The 24,500-nt window shown below is 41.5% G+C and overlaps 1 protein-coding gene across 2 annotated transcripts in view; it reads right to left on the bottom strand.

The window, feature by feature from the left end:
- Positions 1-3,684: 3,684 nt before the first annotated feature.
- The window catches only part of LOC310640028 (putative N-acetylated-alpha-linked acidic dipeptidase), a 36,736-nt gene continuing 15,920 nt past the window's right edge, over positions 3,685-24,500 (bottom strand). Inside the window, exons 10-19 of one of the 2 annotated variants that reach the window (XM_083362109.1) lie at positions 24,011-24,130; positions 19,793-19,875; positions 18,939-19,002; positions 16,056-16,123; positions 12,753-12,844; positions 11,196-11,286; positions 8,473-8,737; positions 6,423-6,504; positions 6,113-6,205; positions 3,685-4,039 (exon numbers count right to left, since the gene is read on the bottom strand). In XM_083362109.1, coding sequence (XP_083218235.1) covers positions 3,790-4,039; positions 6,113-6,205; positions 6,423-6,504; positions 8,473-8,737; positions 11,196-11,286; positions 12,753-12,844; positions 16,056-16,123; positions 18,939-19,002; positions 19,793-19,875; positions 24,011-24,130 — 1,208 coding nt within the window. In that variant the 3' untranslated portion in view covers positions 3,685-3,789. The remainder of the gene's footprint in view (positions 4,040-6,112; positions 6,206-6,422; positions 6,505-8,472; positions 8,738-11,195; positions 11,287-12,752; positions 12,845-16,055; positions 16,124-18,938; positions 19,003-19,792; positions 19,876-24,010; positions 24,131-24,500) is intronic. The other variant, XM_083362110.1, reaches the window with a different exon arrangement.

The raw sequence follows: 24,500 nt of genomic DNA, 5'->3' as shown, positions 1-24,500 counted from the left end.
AGAAGCAACCTAGAACTAAGGAGAAACTTCCTGACAGTGAGAACAATTAACCAGTGGAACAACCTGCCTCCAGAAGTGGTGAATGCTCCAACACTGGAGGTTTTTAAGAAGAGACTGGTCAGCCACTTGTCTGAAATGGTATAGTGTTTCCTGCCTGAGCAGGGGGTTGGACTAGATGACCTCCAAGGTCCCTTCCAACTTTATATTATTAATATATTAACACGCCTATGCACAACACAGCACAGCGCAACACACTGCCCCCCACCACCACACACTCTATGAATAAAGTGCCGGCAAACTCTCGAAAGGAAGAAACACCACGCAATATAATAGAACGACGGAAGAGTTGGAAGGGACCTTGGAGGTCATCTAGTCCAACCCCCTGCTCGGGCAGGAAGCCCTCTACCATTTCGGACCAATGGCTGTCCAATGGCTCTTTTAAAAACTTCCGATGTTGGAGCGTTCACAACTTTGGGAGGCAGGTTGTTCCACTGATTAATTGTTCCAAGGGTCAGGGAATTTCTCCTTAGTTCTTGGTTGCTTCTCTCCCTTGATCCACCCCTCCCCCATCCATTGCTTCTTGTCCTGCCATTTATCTGAGCAAGGGGTTGGACTAGAAGACCTCCCAAGGTCACATCCAAATCTGTTATTCTGTTATTCTAACGAAGGAGAGATTAGAACTGTTTTTAATCCTCTAAAAAGGTAAAGGTAAAGTTTCCCCGGCACATGCGTGCTAGTCGACTCTAGGGGCCGGTGCTCATCTCTGTTTCAAAGCCGAAGAGCTAGCGCTTGTCTGAGGACATCTCTGTGGTCATGTGGCCGGCATGACTAGACGCCAAAGGCGCACAGAACGCTGTTACCTTCCCACCGTAGTGGTCCCTATTTTTCTACTTGCATTTTTACGTGCTTTCAAACTGCTAGGTTGGCAGAAGCTGGGACGAGTAACAGGCACTCTCTCTGTTACATGGCACCTTCTGATCGACAAGCTCAGTGTCCTAACCCACTGAGCCACCTTGTCCCTTTTAATCCTCTATAGATACCACCAAAACTCTGAATCTCAGGAGTTAAAGAAAACAAAATGCTCATTCCACCTGTGAGTTCACTTTTCCACAGAAGATGAACCTTGATTTATGGATGTTGTAAATATCCTCCCTTGCATTCCAAACCATCCAGAAGCATTATCCTTACCTGCAAGCTCATTGGTTTGTTTTACAAGGCTGTTTACCATTGGTACTGTGTGTCCTTGGTTAGATTATTGGTTAACAATGAGGGTCAGTTAATATTTCATTAAGAAAAACTTAATTCTTGATCTCTGATGAACTGTGCGGTTTGGATGAGATTGAAAAACCTTATCTGAGTAGTCAGGTACCTAGCTGTGGACACCTATCTTTTAGATCTACCTGCTCATCTGGAAAAAGGGACATCTTTTTTGTCTATGCATCTATTTATTAAATCAAGGGATGCGGTGGCTCAGTGGGTTAGGACGCTGAGGTTGTCGATCAGAAGGTCGGCAGTTTGGCAGGTCGAATCCTGAGTGCCGCGTAACAGAGTGAGCACCTGTTACTCGTCCCAGCTTCTGCCAACCTAGCAGTTCGAAAGCACATAAAAAATGCAAGTAGAAAAATAGGGACCACTCCAGTGGGAAGGTAACAGCGTTCCATGCGCCTTTGGCGTCTAGTCATGCCAGCCACGACCACGGAGACGTCCTTGGACAAGCGCTGGCTCTTCGGCTTTGAAACGGAGATGAGCACCGGCCCCTAGAGTCAGAAACGACTAGCACGCATGTGTGGGGGAACCTTTACCTTTTATTTATTAAATCAATTTCCCTATCCAACAACTCTTAAATTCTTTAACGGGAATCCTTCAATTTGTGTAATTTTAAAATTGCTTTCCTATTTAAAATGTAAATATTCTTATATTTTTATTGTATTGTAAGCTGCCTAATGTCGTTTTGGGTAGTGGAATGGGCGGTATACCAAGGTGGTCCTTGACTTACAACAATTCATTTAGTGACTGCTTGAAGTTGTGACTGCTGACGGTTTTTCACACTTACGACAGTTTGAGCATTCCCATGGTCACATGGTCAAGATTCAGCTTGGCCCCTGACTCACACTTATGACGGTCGCAGTGTCCCAAAGTCATGCGATCACCTTTTGCACCTTCTGACAAACAAAGTTAATAGGGAAGCCAGATTCACTTAACAACCGTGTGTTCTTAACTCAACAACTGCAGCAATTCACTTAGCAAATATGACAGGAAAAGGCATCAAATGGGGCAGAACCCACTTAACAAATGTCTCACTTAGCAACAGAAATTTTGGGCTCTATTGTGATCCTAAGTCAAGGATCAGCTGTGAATTTAATAAATAAACAGATACATTAAATAAATAAATAAGCTCGTGTGAAAGAGAAGCAGAGATTTCTGAGACTGGGATCTACAAGACTCCTTTTGGGAATCTTCGGGCAGAATGGGGAATGTCATTTTGTTATTTATTACGATTCTGCCCGATCCCCTCCTCACTCCCCAAAGAAATTGTTAGCGTCCCAAAGAAACTGTTCTTTGTGATCCTCTTCCCATGTAAGCAAGGGGCAGTTAAGCTTATATTTCAGCGTACCAAATCCTCATTCAGGAACTCGGCCATTTTGCTAGAGATGAATATTTGATCTCAGTGGCGTCCATGGTTTCAGCCAACTTCCTGATCTTTGGAAGCTGAGATTGGGGTGGGAAAGTAGGAAACCCTTTGTGACCTGTGGACTTCAACTCCCAGAATTCCCGAGCCAGTCATGAACACTTCATGAACTGAAGAAGCTTCTTGGATGAGAAGCAAAATGAAGAAAGAAGGTTGTGGTTTATTGGAAGCTCTGTGCATTGAGCCCTGTGCGGCCTAGTGGTTAAAGTGCAGTATTGCAGGCAAACTCTGCCCACAGCCTGGAGTTCGATCATGACCACCTCAAGGCTGACTCAGCCTTCCATCCTTCTGAGGTCGGTAAAATGAGGACCCAGATTGTTGGGGGTAATAGGCTGAATCTGTAAATCACCCAGAGAGTTCTGAAAAGTGCTATGGGGCTGTATATAAACCTAAATGCTATTGGTATTGCTAATATGACAAAAGCACCATTTGCTTGTTCCAGTCCTGGTTGTGATAGTAAGTTGAGGATTACCTTTATAGGCATTGTTAGAAATCAGGCTGGGGTCAATGAGTCTCCCCTGAGGTTGGGTTTGGACAAAAGATCAAGGTGGCAGCAATGATTATCCAATTAAAGCACCACCCTCTTTTTTGCCTGCATTGTCCATGCAATCTATGGAACCATGGCATGTTACACGTCCAGTAACATGGAGGAGATGGAGCTTCAACTCCATAGATGCCCTCACTCCACCAAATGTCACTGAAATCCACGAAGACCTCCAGCATGGTGGAAGTATAGAATAAAGTGATTAAAAAGAAAATAATGTGGTGCTTTAATTGTCTTTTAAAGGGGAATTATTGTGTTTCTTACTGAATCCTGTATTTTGTTCACTGGTTGTGTTTTAATTATGTGAGCTGCTCAGAGTCACAGATGTGGGATGGGCAGCTATATAGAATGAATGAATAAATGAATGAATGAATGAATGAATGAATGAACGAACGAACGAACAAACAAACAAGAAAAGCATTTTTTTTCCCCAAAATACGTGGAGGTTATTTGAAACTACAATAAATGAAACTTAATCACAATGCATTCCGTAACAAAAAAAAAACCATCCTTGGGAATCAACAAAATCAGTAGGGCTTCTTTTGCATCCATTATTTTATTTTTGAGAAGTGTGACTCTGTTGGACCTTGCTTGGCAATTCCTCACTTGCATCCCCACAGGGCGTTTCATTCAGTGTCCCGGCTGCAGCTCTCACGGTGAAAGAAGCGATGAAGATCTGCTTCTTAACTTCTGACCAGGCTTTCTGTTGGTCTGCCTTATTATCGATGTCAAATAGGGCATCATAGATCCCGGGGAAGGACACTCCAGCATACTTGTTGTGACTGTTTGGAGCAAAGATGACGTGTCTAGAAAAGGGCAGTAAGGTCAATTGGCCATTGGAATCCCATTATTTAGAAGTTCTCGAGGTTTGAAATAAATCAGCGTTCACTAACCTGCTGCCTTCGAAACATCAAGAAGAACTTAACTGAATCAGGCAAAAACAAAACAAAACGCTCACCTAGTCTACATTCGGTGTCCCATAATCAACAACCAGATGCGTTCGGGAAACTAACCGGATTAGATTGGTAGGTAAAAGATCTCTTTTGAAGAAGAATTTAAGATTTGTTTTTAAGCAGCATTTCAAAGGAGACACCATTGTCTTTATACCTGATAGAAGGGCCTCCACCGTTTATTTAGATTTCATTGGCTTTCAGGCAAATATATGGAAGTTTTCCCAAACAAAACCAACATGTCATGATGGATAAGGCAATTTGTTAGGTTAAAAAATTGCCTGCAAACCAATGTCCGCATTTCCTGCGTCGGATGAGGAGAGCCCATCTTTCTCCTTCTGTCCTGGCCACGTTTTGCAGAGGCACGACTGAGAGCATTTTTAACAAACTGCAACACTGTTTGGTTTGGTGATAGCAGAGCCTCAGACAGAAAGTCCATATAGAGAGTGGTAAGGACAGCTGAGAAGATGATAGGAAATTCACTTCCCGTTATTCAGGATGCTGCTTATAAGCGCTATGCACTTAGAGCTCGAAGCATTGTTAGAGACCCCACACACCCGCTTTATGGTCTGTTTCTGTTGCTCCTCTCTGGGAGGAGGTTTCGAAGTATTTATAGCAGGACTACCAGATTCTGTTAACAGATTTGTTCCCTAGGCCATCCATCTGATAAACTCGCAAGATTCTTTTTTTCTCGCCATGTATATATACACATCCGAACTAGACTGTGTTATTTCTCTGGGTCACATAAGTGTGCGTACGTGGGTATATGCATATTTTATTTTATTTTATTTTTTGTTATGTTTATGCAGTGTATATTGGAGGTGGTTATCCTTTGAGAGCTGTATGCAACAAAATAATAATAATAATTATAATAATATAAAGTTGGAAGGGACCTTGGAGGTCATCTAGTCCAACCCCCTGCTCAGGCAGGAAACCCTATACCATTTCAGGCAAATGGATGTCCAGTCTCTTCTTAAAAACCTCCAGTGTTGGAGCATTCACCACCTCTGGAGGCAGGTTGTTCCACTGGTTAATTGTTCTAACTGTCAGGAAGTTTCTCCTTAGTTCTAGGTTGCTTCTCTCCTTGGTTAGTTTCTATCCATTGCTTCTTGTCCTGCTTTCAGGTGCTTTGGAGAATAGCTTGACTCCCTCTTCTTTGTGGTAGCCCCTGAGATATTGGAACACTGCTATCATGTCACCCCTCACCCTTCTCTTCATTAAACTACACATACCCAATTCCAGCAACCGTTCCCTATATGTTTTAGCCTCCAGCCCCCTAATCATCTTGGTTGCTCTTCTCTGTACCCTTTCTAGAGTCTCGACATCTTTTTTACATTGTGGTGACCAAAACTGGATGCAGTATTCCAGGTGTGGCCTTACCAAAGCATTGCAAAGTGGTATTGGTACTTCACTTGATCTTGATTCTATCCCTCTGTTAATGCAGCCTAGCACTGTGTTGGCTTTTTTGGCAGCTGCAGCACACTGCTGGCTCATATTGAAGTGATTGTCTACTAAGACTCCGAGATCCCTCTCACAGTTACTACTATTGAGCAAGGTACCACCTATAATATACCTATGCATTTGATTTTTCCTGCCTAAATGTAGAACCTTACTTTTTTCACCATTTTAATGTTTGCTGATCAGTGTGCATTTAAAGTGATAATAAAGTTATTAATCTATTCTATTGTTCTAACTTTGAAGGCCATCATATGGGAGACCAGTGGACTTCTTTAACTGTTGGGTGGTCACTATGAGAACATATTGTGGACTAGACGGAGGAGTCTAGTGAAAAAGGGCACTGCTTGTGTTCTTACGATATATATATAAGGACTTTTAAGACCGGAAGAATGGAAAGAAGGTTGACAAGCCACCTTGAATCATTGGGTTAAGTTGGGTGTCTATAGAAGAAATAATTTTTTTTCTCCTTACCTATAAAATGGTCTGCCAGGCAATCCAAGAGGATCAATAAATGCTCTTTCCAAGAACATCAATTGATCATTCCAAGATCTTACTTCAATTGGGCTGGAAATTAAACAATTGAAATAACAATGTTAGAGGGAACATGACTTCTGATCAGGATGCACAGACTTTTGAAAGCCAAGCAAAGGAAAGAGAAGAATATTTTAACCAGACTTTCTCAGGCTAGAGCTTGCAAGGATCCCTTAAACTTCAATTAATATTAAGCGAATGTAGGCTATGGCTATCTTGTCTGAATGACCACAAAAATTAGGAGACTTACTTATCGATGTCCACTAATTGAAGTCTGCGGTGAAAGTCATCAGCAACTTCTGTAAAGGTCTTTATGGAATCCCGAAGCAAAACTGGAGTAATGCAGGAGAGAAAATGCTAAATTATGAGACTCTTACTTTTATGGTTTCCAAAAAATTAGCTCAGGTGTAGAGAACCTGTGGCTCTCCAGATGTTGAATGATAGCTCTCACTTCCCTTATTACCCATGCTGTTTAGGGGTATGAGAACTGCAATTCAGAATTTTCCATAATGGCCCAGCTAGCTGGAATTCTGAGACAGTGCTGCCACTGAGGAAGTAATTGTATTATGGCAGGAAGCCCATGTAAACAAGCAGTAGGAAGAGGTCAACAATTATTCACTCTAAGGTCATCTTTGTCTCACAGCAGTTAACTGAAAAAACAAAGAGTTATTTGGCAAACCAAGGTGACTGGGTTAGCCGTTGCTGATGGGATAGGAGAAGACTAAGAAGTGCATGACACAGTCTTTTTTGTATCTTGTTAGTTAATCTCTTGCCTTTGGGTGCAGTGGCTGCACTTGAAATATGAATTATCTGCACCTTTGTTCATATTTTATGTACATGGAATTGGAAAGGGGGATGTTGGAAGCAGCAAATAGGACTGTCTATGTTTATAAGGATAGTAATTCTGTTTTAACGGCTTGCCTCCAGTCCTGGCGATGGTGATATATCCTATATATAAGCCATTTATACTCGCAATCTTGTTGCAGCCTTCGCATCTTGTGGCATTAGTGCAGAGGTTTTCAAACTTGGCCCTTTTATGACTTGTGGACTTCAACTCCCAGAATTCCTCAGCCATGCATGCTGGCTGAGGAATTCTGGGAGCTGAAGTCCACAAGTCATAAAAGGGCCAAGTTTGAAGACCCCTGCATTAGTGTCATGAAATATATTTTTTTTAAAATTCCATTTATATCCCGCCCTTCTCCGAAGACTCAGGGCGGCTTACAAGCTTAGCAGTAGCCTTCATTCTATGTATATGCCTGCTTATTAGGGCTTTCACACCCCCTCCCAAGCGGCATTATTACAAAGTCAGCTTATTGCCCCCAACAATCTGGGTCCTCATTTTACCTACCTCGGAAGGATGGAAGGCTGAGTCAACCTTGAGCCTGGTGGGACTCGAACCTGCACTAATTGCAGGCAGCTGGTGTTACTTAAGGAGGCATTAGCCCACTACTCCACCAAGGCAGTGGGCTAATTTCATTTGCTTTTTTCCCCCCTGAATCTATTATTTGCTTCATGGAATGACTCTAGGTCTAAAGTAGCGTTAGGACTTTCCTGAAATCACAAGCAGGGAGAAACTTTAGATCTCGATTCCCTGATATTAATCTTCAATTTTTTGAGGTAATAGTCTTGAACAAAGTTCACAATATATCTGGAGCTCAAACAGTTGTGGTAAGCATTTCCCTCTTCCCCAACTTATTTAGCTGAAACAGTGACGAGGTTACACCAAAAAGGATTCCATTGACTCAGTCAATTAACTCTAACCTCAAAGGCCCACAGGGATACACAAGTTTAAATTCCTGCACCCAGCCAAGGGAGTCATTTTGCATATTCAACGTTTCAAGAAAAAAGAGTTGGAGAGAAAGTGGGGAAGTGGTGGGGAATGGGATTCCAGGAAATACAAGTAGCCCTCAACTTACAACTATTTGTTTAGTGACTGTTCGAAAAAATTTAAAAAATTTACTTACAACTGACTCTTGCACTTACCACCTTCCCAGCATCCCCACGGTCACGTGATCACAATTTGGCCCCTTGGCAACCAACATGTATTTGGGAGAGAAAGAAGGGCTAGCTTCACCCACAAGAAGCCCACAAGGATCAAAACCGCCCATAATTAATATGTTTTGAAGAAATGTGAGGAAGCTCTAACCAAAGAATTCTATGGTTGTTTTGCAATAGTCAGATTTTGTTTTTCCCTGATTGCATGAGAACTCACTTTCACAACAAGTAGATCAAAGGCATTGGGGAGGGATGCTGTGTGTTACTGAAGATCCTACCTTGATGTTGGAGATTGGTCTGCTTACCTAATGATACATTGTGTGCATCCATCGCTGCCTGATACTTCATTGTTAGGTTGTAAATGACATCAACATAGCTATTAAGTGCCTTGGCGTAATCTCTGCAGTCAAAGGGAAGGGTGACCGCATCAGCCAGCTCAAACACCAGCCCTCCTCGCACTTGGGCCACCGCCAAATGGTTCTTGAAAGTTGGGTCATAAAACTTTTCCACAATCTCGTATGTCTCATAGACACTGTGATAAACTGGGTAGCTGCTGAACTTGTCCACTTTCTGGAAAGAAAGATGTCAGTACATTTATGGTTTTGTTTTGATAATTTAACAATGCCCGTAGATGAAGAAGTAGGGTTTGCACAACGTATCCAACACTTCAATTAGAAAAATAAAATTGCTGTGTGCACAGATCTGTCCTAAGAGCTAATACAGTGTTTCCCAACCTTAGGAACTTGAAGATGCGTGGACTTCAACTCCCAGAATTCCCCAGCCAGCATAGCTGGCTGGGGAATTCTGGGAGTTGAAGTCCACACATCTTCAAGTTCCTAAGGTTGGGAAACGCTGAGCTAATATACACTGTAGCTGAACTTGATGATCTGGATTGCAAATATGCTAAAATGGATTACCAGATGCAATAATAATAATAATAATAATAATAATAATAATAATAATAATAATAATAATAATAATAATAATAATAATAATAATAATTTAATTTCTATACCGCCCTTCTCCTGCACTATCATTTCAATTTATATCTCGCTTGCATTGCATTAATTAAATTATTTCCCAGGGTTGAATCCTTTGCTCCTTGCAAATGATAACTTGTTAATTTGGAGATGAGCTCCTTTTTCTTATTCTTTTATAAATAACTCAAAGCACTGGACAAACCTGATACTCCTTCCTCCTCCTATTTTTCTCCCAACAATATCCTTCTGAGATGAGTTGGACTTAGAGGGAGTGACTGGCTTAAAGTCGCCCAGCTAGCTTTCGTGGCTAACACAGGACTCGAACTTAGTCTTGCTACCTGGGGTATTCTGGGAGTTGAAGTCCACACGTCTAACAGTTGCCAAATTTGAGAAACACTAGTGTTATATGAAGGGATGCGGTGGCTCAGTGGGTTAGGACGCTGAGCTTGTCGATCAGAAGATCGGCAGTTTGGCGGGTCGAATCCAGAGTGCCGCGTAGCAGAGTGAGCGCCTGTTACTCGTCCCAGTTTCTGCCAACCTAGCAGTTCGAAAGCACGTAAAAATGCAAGTAGAAAAATAGGGACCACTACGGTGGGAAGGTAACAGCATTCCGTGCGCCTTTGGCGTCTAGTCATGCCGGCCACATGACCACGGAGACGTCCTCGGACAAGCGCTGGCTCTTCGGCTTTGAAACGGAGATGAGCACCGGCCCCTAGAGTCGGAAACGACTAGCACGCATGTGTGGGGGAACCTTTAACTTTACCATTACCTTTTAGTGTTATATGAGCTAGATCATTTTCTTCAATCTTCCTTTATTATGTTGCTTCTTTTACTCTGTATCATGATTGTGTATTTATTTCTTTATTTTGCTTGTTATTTCTTGTTATTGGGCCTTTGACTGTAAATCAATCAAAAAATAAGAAAAGTGATTTAATAAGCAGCTTTGTAGATCTTTAATATTTAGTTTTAAAGCTAGATGGTATAAGCTATAAGGTGGAACCCAAATTAAATTTTACTTAGCACAGTTTCTTCTTGGGCTTTCTGAACAATTGGGAAATACTTGAGATAAGAAAAATGGACTTTCACAGGTAGTAATAATAATAATAAGTTGGAAGGGACCTTGGAGGTCATCTAGTCCAACCCCCTGCTAAGGCAGGAAACCCTATACCATTTCAGACAAATGGCTGTCCAGTCTCTTCTTAAAAACCTCCAGTGTTGGAGCATTCACCACTTCTGGAGGCAGGTTGTTCCACTGGTTAGTTGTTCTAACTGTCAGGAAGTTCTTCCTCAGTTCTACGTTGCTTCTCTCCTTGACTAGTTTCCATCCGTTGCTTCTTGTCCTGCTTTCAGGCGCTTTGGAGAATAGCTTGACTCCCTCTTCTTTGTGGTAGCCCCTGAGATATTGGAACACTGCTATCATGTCACCCCTTATTCTTCTCTTTGTTAAACTACACATACCCAATTCCAGCAGCCGTTCCTTATATGTTTTAGCCTCCAGCCCCCTAATCATCTTTGCTGCTCTTCTCTGTACCCTTTCTAGAGTCTCAACATCTTTTTTACATCGTGGTGACCAAAACTGGATGCAGTATTCCAGGTGTGGCCTTACCAAGGTAATTCTTATCTTTGAAGTGGAAAGATTTCAGATTCTTCATATGGAATTCTTGCAGCTTTTTCTGTTTGGGCATTTTTCAGATGTCCTTCACTGCAGTTCCCACAATCCGCAGCCAACATCTGGAGAGTTTTAGGTTGCAGAAGGCAGTTTCAATTAGATTTCTTCATGCTATTCTTTGAACAGAGAGCAGGTTTAGTGGTTAAGGAACCAGACTAGAACTCGCGAGACCGTTAGTTCTAGTTCTGTTTTGAGTACATACAAAGCCATCTGGGAAATCTTAAGCCAGTCGCTCCCTCTCATCCCTAAGAAGGAGGCAATGGCAAATCACTTCCAAAATCTTCCCAGGAAATCTGCAGGGACTGGTCCAGGCAGTCAACAGCTGTCAACACTGACTTGAAGACACCACCCTCCCAAAAAATTATTTGAACACACTTACAAAGTTTTTAGTGTAACGGGCTCTTCCAGAAGCAATTCCCAATCTTTGGAAAAAGACTTCAAAGTCATTGCCAGAACCCAGTTTGTTTATCCTGTTGGAAATAAAAAAGGGAGGGGAAGGGGAACGCGTGGTGTAAGAAAATTTAAAATTATTATTTTAATGTGAGACACTAGAGATCTCAAAACGTTTCTGAATAATAATAATAATAATAATAATAATAATAATAATAATAATAATAATAATAATAATAATAATAATGTTGGAAGGGACCTTGGAGGTCATCTAGTCCAACCCCCTGCTCAGGCAGGAAACCATATTGGACAAATAGCTGTCCAATCTCTTCTTAAAAACTTCCAGTGTTGGAGCATTCACCGCTTCTGGAGGCAGGTTGTTCCACTGGTTAATTGTTCTGACTGTCAGGAAGTTTCTCCTTAGTTCTAGGTTGCTTCTCTCCTTGACTAGTTTCCATCCGTTGCTTCTTGTCCTGCCTTCTCATGCTTCGGAGAATAGCTTGACTCCCTCTTCTTTGGGGCAGCCCCTGAGATATTGGAACACTGCTATCATGTCTCCCCTTGTCCTTCTCTTCATTAAACTAGATATACCCAATTCCAGCAACCGTTCCTTATATGTTTTAGCCTCCAGTCCTCCAATCATCTTTGTTGCTCTTCTCTGTACTCTTTCTAGAGTCTCAACATCTTTTTTAGATGGTGGTGAGCAAAACTGGATGAAGTATTCCAAGTGTGGCCTTACCAAGGCATTGTAAAGTGGTATTAACACTTCATGTGATCTTGGTTCTATCCCTCTGTTAATGCAGCCTAGCACTGAGTTGGCTTTTTTGGCAGCTGCAGCACACGGCTGGCTGATATTGAAGTGATTGTCCACTAGGACTCCAAGATCCCTCTCATAGTTATGGTACTAGCATCTCCATCTCCTTTCTTCTCTTTTTATATACTTTATAAAGCTGACTTTATCATTTAGAGAAGAAAGAGGGTAAGAAACTGGGCGGTCTAGTGTGTAGATCAGAGGGGGGGGAGTTTGATGCATATCTGCATATGTTCTGAAATGTAGGTGTGGGGACACACTTTTTGTCCCAGCCAAATTGAATAACTTTGCCTGAGCAATGGATCTACACAACCTTTCTACTATGAGCATCATGTGGAAGAATACTCACTTTATTTATTTCATTTATTTATTAGATTTGTATCCTGCCTTTATTACTTTGTAAGTATAGCTCAAGGCAGCAAACATACATAATTGTTCTTCCCCCTCATGTTTTTCCCCCCACAACAACCCAGTGAGGTGGGTTGGGCTGATAGAAAATAACTGGCCCAAAGTCACCCAGGCCTCTTTCATGCCTATGGCTAAACTAGAACTCCCAGCCTCTTGCTTTCTAAGCCAGCACCTTAACCAGTACACCAAACTGGCTCTTCTGCTTTCTATCTTCCAGAACAGATCCCAGTGTATTTGGACTTCCACTTTTGTATTTGCATCTCAGCTGCTACCAAAAATCCACGCCCTTCTCCTCTGATTTTTTACCTTTCCCATTTTGGCATTTACCTTGGGAAGCCTTTATATTCCCTTGATGGGTTTTTCTCATACCAGCTTTCAAAAAGAGATTTGCCTTCAAATCCTTCGTCAGGGCTTGGTATCTAAGAAGATATGCAGTGGGTTAATGAAACTTTAGAATAAAAGGATGGCCTACCATTATTACCAAGCGCCATAGTGGCACAGTGGTTAGAATGCAGTATTGCAAGCTAACTCTGCCAACTCCCAGCAGTTCGATCCTGACCGGCTCAAGGTCGACTCAGCCTTGCATCCTTCCGAGGTCGATAAAATGAAGACCCAGATAGTTGGGGGCAAATATGCTGACTCTGTAAACCGCTTAGAGAGGGCTGTAAAGTACTGTGAAGCGGTATATAAGTCTAAGTGTTCTTGTTCTTGCTAACTTTTTCAAGAAAATTGGGAGCATGAATACATTGCACACCTGTCTGGAGCCATGTGACCCCAGGAAAAGGTGCTGTTGCTTTTCCATGTTGCAAACAGATGCTATATTTGCAATCCTGTGTGCTCCAAAACAACCTTTGGAGATTGAATCTTAAGTGCTGTGTGTATTTAATGTTGCAAGGGTCTTCCTCCAGTTTATATTATACAACTCCCACAATGCCCAGGGGGTGTTATTTTGGAATCCAATGCATGTGGACAGCACCACACTGAAGGAGGCTGGTGTCTGACACAACATGCTTTTGTAGTCATAGATTGTGGGCTACAAGCTATCTTACCTACTTAATCACGAGGGCAACCCCCTACGCAAAATTAGATTTGCTGATACTGTATTCCTAAGCTACCAGCTTTGGTGCACCATCATTATCCAAGCCACATGATTCTTATTTTTCAAGGTACCGTATTATTTACGTACCTAACAGGAAAGTGGTTGGGTTTAATTATTGTTATTCAGGAAGGCCTCTTTTTCTTAGACAAAGTATGAGCTCAACTGAAAATCACGCTCAAACACACTCTATTGTCCAGTCTAGAAGGACATTCCAACCAGGCTGATGATTCTCAACCTTAGCAAGTTTAAGAAATGTGGACTTCAGCTTCCAGAATTCCCCAGCCAGCATGTTGAAGTCCATACATCTTACAGTCGCTGAGGTTGAGAAATCCTGTTTGAGACCAACTTGAGCTGCAGATATCAATTCTGCCCTTTGAGTCTTTAATCGTCTCATGTTGAGATTTCAAGATTAAACTCATACAGGCTAACTCTGCCAACTGCCAGCAGTTCGATCTTGAAATTGCAGGATTTCCCTCCAGATCTTCAGCATGACCCTAAGAAAATATATGTTTGACTTAATGCTATACATCTTTATGCTCTAAATTGCCTTCCAATTGGAAATATTGCCCCGAAATACAATCTATGACAAAAATCTGCAAACTTAGCAACTTTAAGACTTGTGGACATCAGCTCCCAGAATTCTCTAGCCAGATGGCTGGGGTATTCTGGGAGCTGAAGTCCATAAATCTTACTGTTGCCAAGTTTGGAGGTCCCTGGTCTATGCTCTTATCTTTTTTCAGAAAAGACTCCTATTTATGAAAGGGAGCCGTTTTCCAGCCCATTGAAAAAGTTTGCAACTGTAGAATTGGGGTGGGTGGGGGGTTATATTCTTTTTTGCCACATTAAAGGTCTGAACATTCTGACATCAGGTTTTATTTAGTTAATTTATTCTACTTTTTAAAAGTTCCTCGTGGCTGGAAAATGGGTTCCAACATCTTGGTTGGGATATTATTTACTTCTTGATTATTGGTCTAGACTGGCGAACCTTTTAGAGACCGAGTGCCCAAACTGCAACCCAAAACCCACTTATGTATCGTCGGGTGCTGGGTGGGTGTGGCCCATTGGGTGGGTGTGGCCCATTGGGTGGGCGTGGCCCATTGGGTGGGCGTGGCTGTGGTGGTAATGGCAGACTGGGTGGGACTAAAAAGTTCAATCAATCAATTCCAACTTTGCAAGATCTTTTTTTTTCCCCTTGCGAAGTTGAAATTGATTGATTGAACTTTTTTTTATTTTGCACACACTGGTGGAGGCCTAAAGCGAAAAGGTTTTATAAAACCCAGCTGATGGCCTAGGACTGGGGTGATGGCACGTGTGCCCACAGAGAGGGCTCTGCGTGCCACCTGTGGCACGTGTGCCATAGGCTCGCCACCACGGGAGAGTTAATCTTGGGGTAGATACCCCAATCAAGGAACTACCAACTCAAGCAAGCTAAGAGCAAACAACAGCCTTACTAAGGAATAGGAAAAAATAATCCCACTAACACTGATAGGGTAAGCTACTAGTGTCAAGCTTGAAAGCTTGCACAATGTTGCCACCCTTACTGCTTCTTAGCTTGCCAACACACTAGGGGAGAAGAGAGGGGGAGGAAATGGAATGCAGACTCCAGACAACAAGAAATCTAACCGTGTGAACCAAGGACGTTTCAGCATGTGTTTACCAACCCACATAGACACTTTCTCATAACAAACTGTTAACACTTGATTAGACAATGTGACAAGCCCTAATAAAGGGAGGGAAAAGTGTGTGTTTTAATTGTAGCAGTTTGCAGGGGAAATAGCCAGAGATGGCTTTGCTTTCAATCATGCCAAAATGATGTTCTCAGTAAAGTTTTGCATAAAGAGATTGGATCGTCTCATCAGTGGTTACTTGGTTGGGTTTGTTAGGCAGAACCTGGACAACTAGTATATAAAAAGAGAGCAAACCCTATTCCCTTCAAGCACTGATGATGTTATCTAGCTGGGTAATGAAACGTCTGCAAGAAAACCACCAAATGCAGAGACCACCAAGGACACCACAACATGGGAAATGTTTCGGAAAAGACCCTCCCCACTTTTTCAGAGACTGAAACGAGAGGAGAGAATACTCTCAGTCTTGCAAGACCGATGCCAGATTTGCAAGGTAGTTCAGAAAAGATGCAGACCTGGGTGAACTAATCCTACTTTAGGGCAAACCTTCCTCCTCTGTCTCCCAAGGTTATTCTCACATACTATAGAGAAATGGAGTCTTTCAGCGAAGAAATGCTGGTGGCAATGTAACCCAGTTAGTTTTAAAGAGTTTTGCAAAACCTCACTTTTTTAAAAAAAAAAGGGAAAGTTGACATTTTCAGCAGTGTACCAATAAAAGAATGTGCAAATGGGATCCTAAAACACCCGAGGCAGCAGAGATACCCATCTTTGTGGCAGAGAATAGAAACTAGGATGAATCCAGCTAGGTTGAAGATGTGAAGCTTCCCTTACAGAGAACTGTTCTGAATTCTTCTCCAAAACTATAAGGTATTGATCTGTGCACTTGACAGTACATCCACATTTTACCTCTTTAGTTAGATTGTATACCAGGCTATGCATCGATGGGGTACAATCAACTCGAAGGGTGTAGTTGCCTGAAAGAAAAGGACAGTATCTTTACTGTATTTTAGGAGGAATTTTAAAAAAATAAATTGTATTTGGGGGAAACCCAACCAACAAAGTTTGAATGTGGATTTCTATTGCTTTTATGTTTCTGATTTTTTTAACGCTTTTGGATTATAATAAAATTATACAGTTGGAAGAGACCTTGGGGGTCTTCTAGTCCAACCTCCTGCTGGTTGTCCAATCTTCATATTAAAAACCTCCAGTGTTGGAGGCTGCCACAACTTCTGGAGGTATGTTGTTCCACTGATCAACTTTCAGGAAAATTCTCTTTAATTCTAGGCTGCTTCTCTCCTTGGTTAGTTTCCATCCATTGCTTCTTGTCCTTCCTTCAGGCGCTTTGGAGAATAGCTTGACCCCCTCCTCTTTGTGGCAACCCCTCAAATGTTGGAAGAGTGCTACCATGTCACCCCTAGTCCTTCTCTTCATTAGACTAGGAATACTCAGTTCCCGCAGGCTTTCATCATATGTTTCTAACTGTTCTGTCAAGAAATTTGTCCTTAGTTCTTAATTCCTTTAGACTAAAATCTGTCCAAAGGTATACCATATGTCTATGGTTGTTTAAAAAAAACCTGTATCAAAAATAGTTGAACTGGTTGGATTGGTTTAGCTTATTAGATTCTCTTTTGCTATGAATCCCATACAAGGATTTAGATACCTTATGATGAGGATGCATTACAGGTAGTCTTCAAGTTATGACTGTAATTGAGCCTGGCTATTATGTTTGTAAGTCAAGATGTTCATAAAGTGGGACCCCACAGGACCAGGCTCAAATTAATGAGCTTTTTGTGGCAGTTAATAAGTGAATGCATTGTTCACAGTGGGGTAGGTTTTGCTAGGAACCAGAAGTGAATATTTTTTGACAAAACCATTGTAAATCATGGACATGTGACCTCAGGGCACTACGAATTGTCATAAAGGCAGCCTGGTTGCCAAGTGGCCAAAATGCAGTCATGTGACTTGGGGTGAATAACATTGGAATGTCAACACTGGGTGATAAATAGTTTTTGGGTAGATGGTGCATCGTAACTTCAAATAGTCATTAAGAGATCTATTGTAAGTCAAGGATTTCCTGTACATAAAAAAAAGATAACAAGAGAGACAAGAATTGTGATCCTTAAGCTGTGGCTACTTGTAACATTTTAACCTGCATATTCAAGAAGTAATTTCTGGGAAAGTGTTTCTCAACCTCCGCTACTTTAAACTGGGAGAATTTTGGGAATTGAAGTCTGTATGGCTTAAAATTACAGAGGTTGAGAAATACTGATCTAGGTATTACAATTAATATTAACAATCACAGAATATTCCAAAGAATGTTTCAGAAGCTGGCTTAAATCATTTTGTAAAGAATAAAATATCGTCTAGCTGAAAATTTCTACATACCAAAGCCAACAGTGTGGCAGCTGAATTTTACCTGATCACAACTCTAGCTTAGCTAAGTTTCAGGAAGCAAGTCATGCTGTATATAAAGCTCTATTCTCCCATTTTTTTTAAAAAATCATTGGGAGGAATAACCAGGAGGAATAATTCGGGATACATTTGCTATGGACGTCGTGTCCTCATTTTAGCCAGAAGAAGAGCTATCTCTGAGCTGTTTCCATGGCCCAAATAAACTTATGTCTGCTGATCAGAAATGGAGGACAAACGAGTAAAACTAATCTCCTTGATTATTTGCTTCCCAAAAATATCTCCTAATTAGTCAATACTGAGAAGAGCCACGAAGATGATTAGGGGACTGAAGGCTAAAGCGTTCGATGAACAGTTGCGGGAATTGGGCATGTCTAGTCTAATGAAGAAAAGGGGTGACATGATAACAGTGCTCCAATATTTGAGAGGCTGCCACAAAGAAGAGGGGGTCAACCTATTCTCCAAATCCCAGAAGGCAGGGCAAGAAGAACGGATGGAAACTAAACAAAGGAGAGAAGCAAACTAGAGCTAAGGAGAAATTTCCTGACAGTTGCAACAGTGGAAGAGATTGGACAACCGTTTGTCTGAAATGGTATAGAGCAGGGGTAGGCAACCTTGGCTCTTTTACAACTTGTGGACTTCAACTCCCAGAATTCCTGAGCCAACCATGCTGGCTCAGGAATTCTGGGAGTTGAAGTCCACGAGTCGTAAAAGAGCCAAGGTTGCCTACCCCTGGTATAGGGTCTCCTGCTTGAGCAGGGGGTTCATAATCATAATCATAATAGTAAAGTTGGCAGGGATCTTGGAGGTCATCTAGTCCAACCCCCTGCTCAGGCAGGAAACCCTATTACCATTTCAGACAAATGGCTGTCCAGTCTCTTCTTAAAAACTTCCAGTGTTGGAGCATTCCCAACTTCTGGAGGCAGGTTGTTCCACTGATTAATTGTTCTAACTGTCGGGAAATTTCTCCTTAGTTCTAGGTTGCTTCTCTCCTTGATTAGTTTCCATCCGTTGCTTCTTGTCTTGCCTTCAGGTGCTTTGGAGAATAGCTTGACTCCCTCTTCTTTGGGGCAGCCCCTGAGATATTGGAACACTGCTATCATGTCATGTTGGGCTAGAAGACCTCCAAAGTCCCTTCTGTCTTCGTTAATCAGTTATTCTGAGTTAATTTAGGGATCTGAGAGAAACCTCAGACTTGAGTAAACTCCACTTATCTCATATTTCTCATCTAAATTCTGTAAAACAGCATCAACTGAAATCTAATCTTAAATCCATGGGAAAGAAGGTTTGGCCTCACAGGCAAGCTCAGAAGTTTCAAAGCACTTCATCAATTGTTTATCCAGCGCATTTCAGAAATGACCAATCACAAGTGTGTGTTACCTTCTATAGAGGAATCAGCATTGATGTAGGCCACAGCCCGCTCTTGTAGTATTTTGACATTTTCCTACAGTGGGAAGGAGGAATTAAAACTAATTCAGATTAGTGACACAAATATTTCTTTATGGACTACTTTTCACATACAGGCAGTCCTCAACTTACAACAATTCATTTAGTGAACGTTTAAAATTTCAATGGCACTGAAAAAAAGCGATTTATAACCATTTTTTTCACACTTACGACCATCGCATCATCCCCAGGATCACGTGATCGAAGTTCAGATGCTTGGCCGCTGACTCGTATTTATGAAGGCTGCAGTGTCCCGAGGTCATATGATCACTTTTCACGACCTTCTGATAAGCAAAGTGAGTGGGAAAGCCAGATTCACTTAACAACCGTGTTACTAAATTAACAACTGCAGTGATTCACTTAACAACGGTGACAAGAAAAGTCGTAAAGTGGGGCAAAACTCACTTAACAACTGTCTCACTTATAACAATGCAAATTTTGGGCTCAATTGGGGTTGTAAGCTGAAGACTATCTGTATAGCTTGGTTATTTTAAATGATCCATCACAAATCTAACTCCACAGATGACATTCAACTTATACTCGCCTCCTATATTATCCTGAATTTTAAAATTTATAGTTTTTTCTCATTTTCATTAGTTATAACTCATTTTTATCCATTTTATTAGTTATAACCCTCTCAGGTGTCTTCAAAATCAAAATTATTTGCAAGGTATTGAAGATATTCGCAACAATTTAACGCAATGGCACTAGTTTTAAAAGGTACAGGATTATTTTTTTCCACGAAAAATAATTTATGTTAATATACATAATCAACTTTATTGACTTACCTCTGCCCACTCTGTTGATCCCATTAGGCCAAATTCCTCAGCATCCCAGCTAGCAAAAATTATTGTCCTTCTTGGTCGCCAACCTATATTTATAATATTTAGAGTACCATCAGATCTGTAAACTATATCCAAGGAACTAACCACACGACCCAATCAACACTAACAGGGCGAAAGATTTATACGATCTGAAGAGAAACCAGAGTTGGCTGAAAGAAATTTTGAAACAAGATCTGGAGTTTAGTCCAGAACTTTTCTTGTTGGGAATCACGAAAGAGAAATATCCTAAAGATGTGCTATACTTAACGATCCATATTATCACAGCAGCTAGAATATCATTTGCGCAAAAATGGAAAAAGAATGAGATCCCAGGACAAAAAGAGGTTATTAGGAAAATTTGGGATTGCGCTGAAATGGACAAATTAACTTTGGAATTAAAGAATAAAGATCAATCAGACTATTATAGAATTTGGAACAAATTGTATCTTTGGATGGATAAAAAGAAAGGTCTCTATTAGGTTTTACAGACTAGCTCACTGTTTTAAATATTGTGGTATTTCACCGATTTGTAATCTAAGTGTATTTAAGTGTATTTTTGATGTACATATATACATGTATATATATATATATTTAAACATTGTAGACAAAAAGGTTTGTCAGCTCGCTGGTACTGTGTCCAATGTTTTTAAATAATAAATTTAATAAAAAAAAAAAATTCAGGAGACTTCCGGTGGCTCCGCGGCGACGGAGGGAGCCTTCCCGGGCTGCCCGCGGCTCAGCTGGTGTTTTTCGCCCGAAACAGCGCCGATCAGCTGTTCGGGCGAATCTGAAGCCCCCTCCTCGGGAGAAGAGGAGGGGGTGAGCCCCCAGGTGGGGGTTGAGTTCTCCGGGGCCGCCTGAGCTTGGAGCTTGGGCGGCTGAAGGATTGAACTCCCCCGTAGCCTGGGCTGCTCCCAGCTGACCAGCGTCTCTGCTCCGGATTTTATGGAGCAGAGCCAGGCGTCTGCGACCATCCCTGCTTGAAGGAGAGACTATGAAAGGGAAAGAGCAGGCAGAGCAGTACAAGAGGGAAAGATGAAGAGATGAAGAAGATTTTATTTTACTCTCAAGCTTGATGGACTTTGCTTAAAACTTAAAGTGAAAGTGCGTCACAATTGTAAGTAAAAGATGGCGGCTAAACCTCCCCCTAGAACTTTTCGGAGTGCTGGAAATTCTCCGGTGCAACAACAATCATTGCTGCAGGCGTTGCATTCTCCTGATGTATTGACATCGAAGGATCTTGAAAAACATACCCAGTTAATTTTGGAGTCAATGGGTGTTAAATTTCTACAGATGGAGGAGAAATTGGAGAAATTGGAGCAGAGAATGGAAGAAAGGATGGAACAGAAACTTAGAGAAATGAAGGTAGACATTTTGTCCTCAGTGCAAAAAGTTGCTAAATGTGTGGAGGTGCTGGATGATCAAGTGCAAGACTTGATTCAAAAGAATGCTTTATTAGAAGCAAAAGTATTGGAAATTGAAGATTTAAAAGACAAAATCGACAGTGAACAGAGCTTGGCCCAATTTTACCAGATGCAGTTTGCTGTGAGAATTAGAGGCCTAAAAGAGAATATTAAGGAAGATTTAAAGCAGCTGGTTTCTGAGGCTTTTGAGGGAGTATTGAACCATCCAGCATCTGAATTAAAACAAGGTATGGACAAAGTGTTTCGTGTGAATTCGTGGATTGCTAAACAGAGAAAGTTGCCTAGAGATGTGGTGGTTTATTTTGTAAAAAGGGAAATTAGAGATGAAGTTATACAAGCTGCCTACGATACCAAAGTTGTGATTGCTGGTCAACAAGTTTTGGTTCTAAAAGAAATTCCTCCAAAGATTTTAAAGAGAAGGAAGGATTTTATATTTCTTGTGCAAGAGCTCAAGCAAAGAGGTATAAGGTTCAGATGGGAGATCCCAGCTGGGTTGAGCTTCATGTATGATGGCAAAAGGTACTGTTTGAGTAATGTGAAGCAAGCGCATGATTTTTATAATAATGTTTTGAAAGTAACCCCATCAACACTTCTGGAAGCTGCAGAGGGATCTGGAGAAGGAGAACATCAAGAGGATGAAGATGCACAGATAGACGAGAAGGGTACAGGAGGAGTTCAAGCTGCAACTCTTTTGGATGATCTTAGAGAACAGAGGGTGACGCCTGCTGCCTTAAAACGTTCAAAAAAGAAAAAAAAATAAGACCAGTAGAAATCTATGGAACTTCCACAAAATATTTATAGTTAAGTGGTAGTTGTGTTTTTAAAAAGGAAAAAAAAGAAAAAAAAGAAGAAAAAAAAAGTTTTGGGATGCTATGTATGGTAATAGATTTTTTTTTTTAATTTGGAATTAATGGACAACTTACTACAGAGGAAGAGGAAGAAAGTTTTGTGGGTTAATGTGGGTTAATTTGTGTAAGAACTATTTATTAATGTGCAAATGGAATATGTTAAGGTAATAGTGAATTGTGGAAGAACATAGATGGGAATGATGCTAGTTTTCTTTTATTTTAGTTTTTTATATATATTTAGTATTATTAAGGATTGGTTTACTATATACAAGCTAGAGAGTGATGGATTTTAGAGTTTATAATTGTTAGTATATGATTGTTTATGATTGCCTTTTAGATATATACCTTGTATTTTGCTCTGGGAAGTCGGGGGGGGGAGGGGGGAGGGGGGGAGATAGGGGGGAGGTAGGGGAGGGAGGAGGGGGAGGGGGAGGGGGGGAGATAGGGGGGAGGTAGGGAGGGGAGGAGGGAGGGGGAAGGGGGGTTTTTTTTAAAGGAAAATTGTATTTTATAAAACTTTTCAATAAAAAAAAAAATTCAGAAAAAAAAAAAACACTAACAGGGCAAGCTGCTGTAAACAGGGAGCAAACCCCACAAGCACTGACAATATTATCTAACTGGGTAATGAAATGTCTGGCAGAAAACAACCAAGTTCAGACAGCACCGAGGACTCCATAGTTCAGTCCTGAGCTACGTAGATTCTCTTCCATTGGAACCAGGAACGTGTCCTATAAAACTCAATGGACTAATCAACTGATGTTTATAGGATTAATTTCATTTTTCATTTTCCTTTTTATCTTTGCTTTCTTAGGTTACTATTTCTGCCTAGCGTATTCTAGGACGGTTATTCTAAACGTCGAATTTTTTTGCCTACAGAAGCTGGAAAGGTATCTTTGGACCACATGCGTATGGCAATGAAGGCAGTTGAGAAAGCTTTGCATCAGAATGATAATAGTAAAGTTGATGATGCAAAGCATTCCAATATAGTTACATTTTCTATACGGGAGCTGCACCCCCGAAAAACTACTCGTTTACCATTGTTTAGATTCCCGTTTTAAAGTGTTGCATGATTGTATTATTTGGATGCATTGTTTGAGATGCCCTGCGCACAGTCACTCATGCGCTTGTGACCTCCTGATTGGACTACTGCAATGCTCTCTACATGGGGCTGCCCTTGAGGACCACTCGGAGGCTTCAGCTGGTGCAGAATGCAGCCGCGCGGGTTGTGATGGGGGTTTCCCGATACTCCCATGTAACACCTCTACTCCGCGAGCTGCATTGGCTTCCGGTTGCCCTCCGGGTGAGATTCAAGGTGCTGGTGATGACCTATAAAGCCCTAAATGGCATGGGCCCTGATTATCTGAGGGAGCACCTGCTGCCAGCGTCAATTTCCCATCGTCCTGCATGCTCCCACAGGGAGGGTCTTCTCAGGGTACCGCCGGTAAAAGATTGCCAGTGGATAATACCCAGGGGGAGGGCCTTCTCTGTGGGTGCACCTGCCCTTTGGAACCATCTGCCTGTAGAGCTTAGGACTGCCCCTGACCTTCGCTCATTCCACCGGGACCTGAAGACCTGGCTCTTTGAGCTTTCCGGCCTGGACTGAGAGTATTAACTGGGGTTTTAATTGTATTTTAATTGTAATTGGGTTTTTAGTTCAAGGTTAGTGAAATTATTTTAATTGTTTTTAATTTTTGTAATTTGTTGTATTGTTTTTAAAAAAAACCTTGTGAACCGCCCTGAGTCCTATGGGAGAAGGGCGGTATATAAGTCTAATAAAATAAAATAAATAAATAAATAACTTAAAACATTTGACAGAAGGCAAGGCGTGTGTTTACAGAGATCCATGCAAAACCTTCAACTTTTTTCTCAGTATTTCTCAGCTTCAGCAGCTTCAAGATGTTTGGCCTTACCTTCCTGTTTCAGCTTCCCAAAACTTCGGACAATCTCGTGAACAACCGCAGCTCCACTCTGGGGATCAATCCCACCAAACACCCACGAATCACGGTGGCCACCCAGAATAACGTATCTGTCTGGGTCAGAAGGGATGGAAAAGCTTCACATTGTGATAATGAAGTTGGTAGAAGTTCACCAAAAGTGGCCTGGAAGTAGGCATGGGGCCACCACAAGCCCTGTCTTTTATTATTATAGAGCTTTTAAAAATGACACAAGTGAGAAATTGATACCCCTGAGTAGGATTGTCTTAATTTACAAGAATGCTTCTGGAGCCCACTTCTGATCCCATGCATGTCTTGAAGGCATCCATCAGCAGGGACTAGGCTTTGAATGTTGTCCATGCTAAGGACAACTTGAGGGTGTCCTAGGGATGATCATAGAACACAGAACGTAGAATAGGGTGGGAGGGGTCTTCTCATCCAATCCTCTACTCAAGCAGGAGACCCT

Source organism: Vipera ursinii (genome assembly GCF_947247035.1).
Source record: "Vipera ursinii genome assembly, chromosome: 4".
NCBI lineage: Eukaryota > Metazoa > Chordata > Lepidosauria > Squamata > Viperidae > Vipera > Vipera ursinii.
Note: the sequence above shows the minus strand (reverse complement) of the source record. Positions and strands in the feature narration are given on the sequence as shown.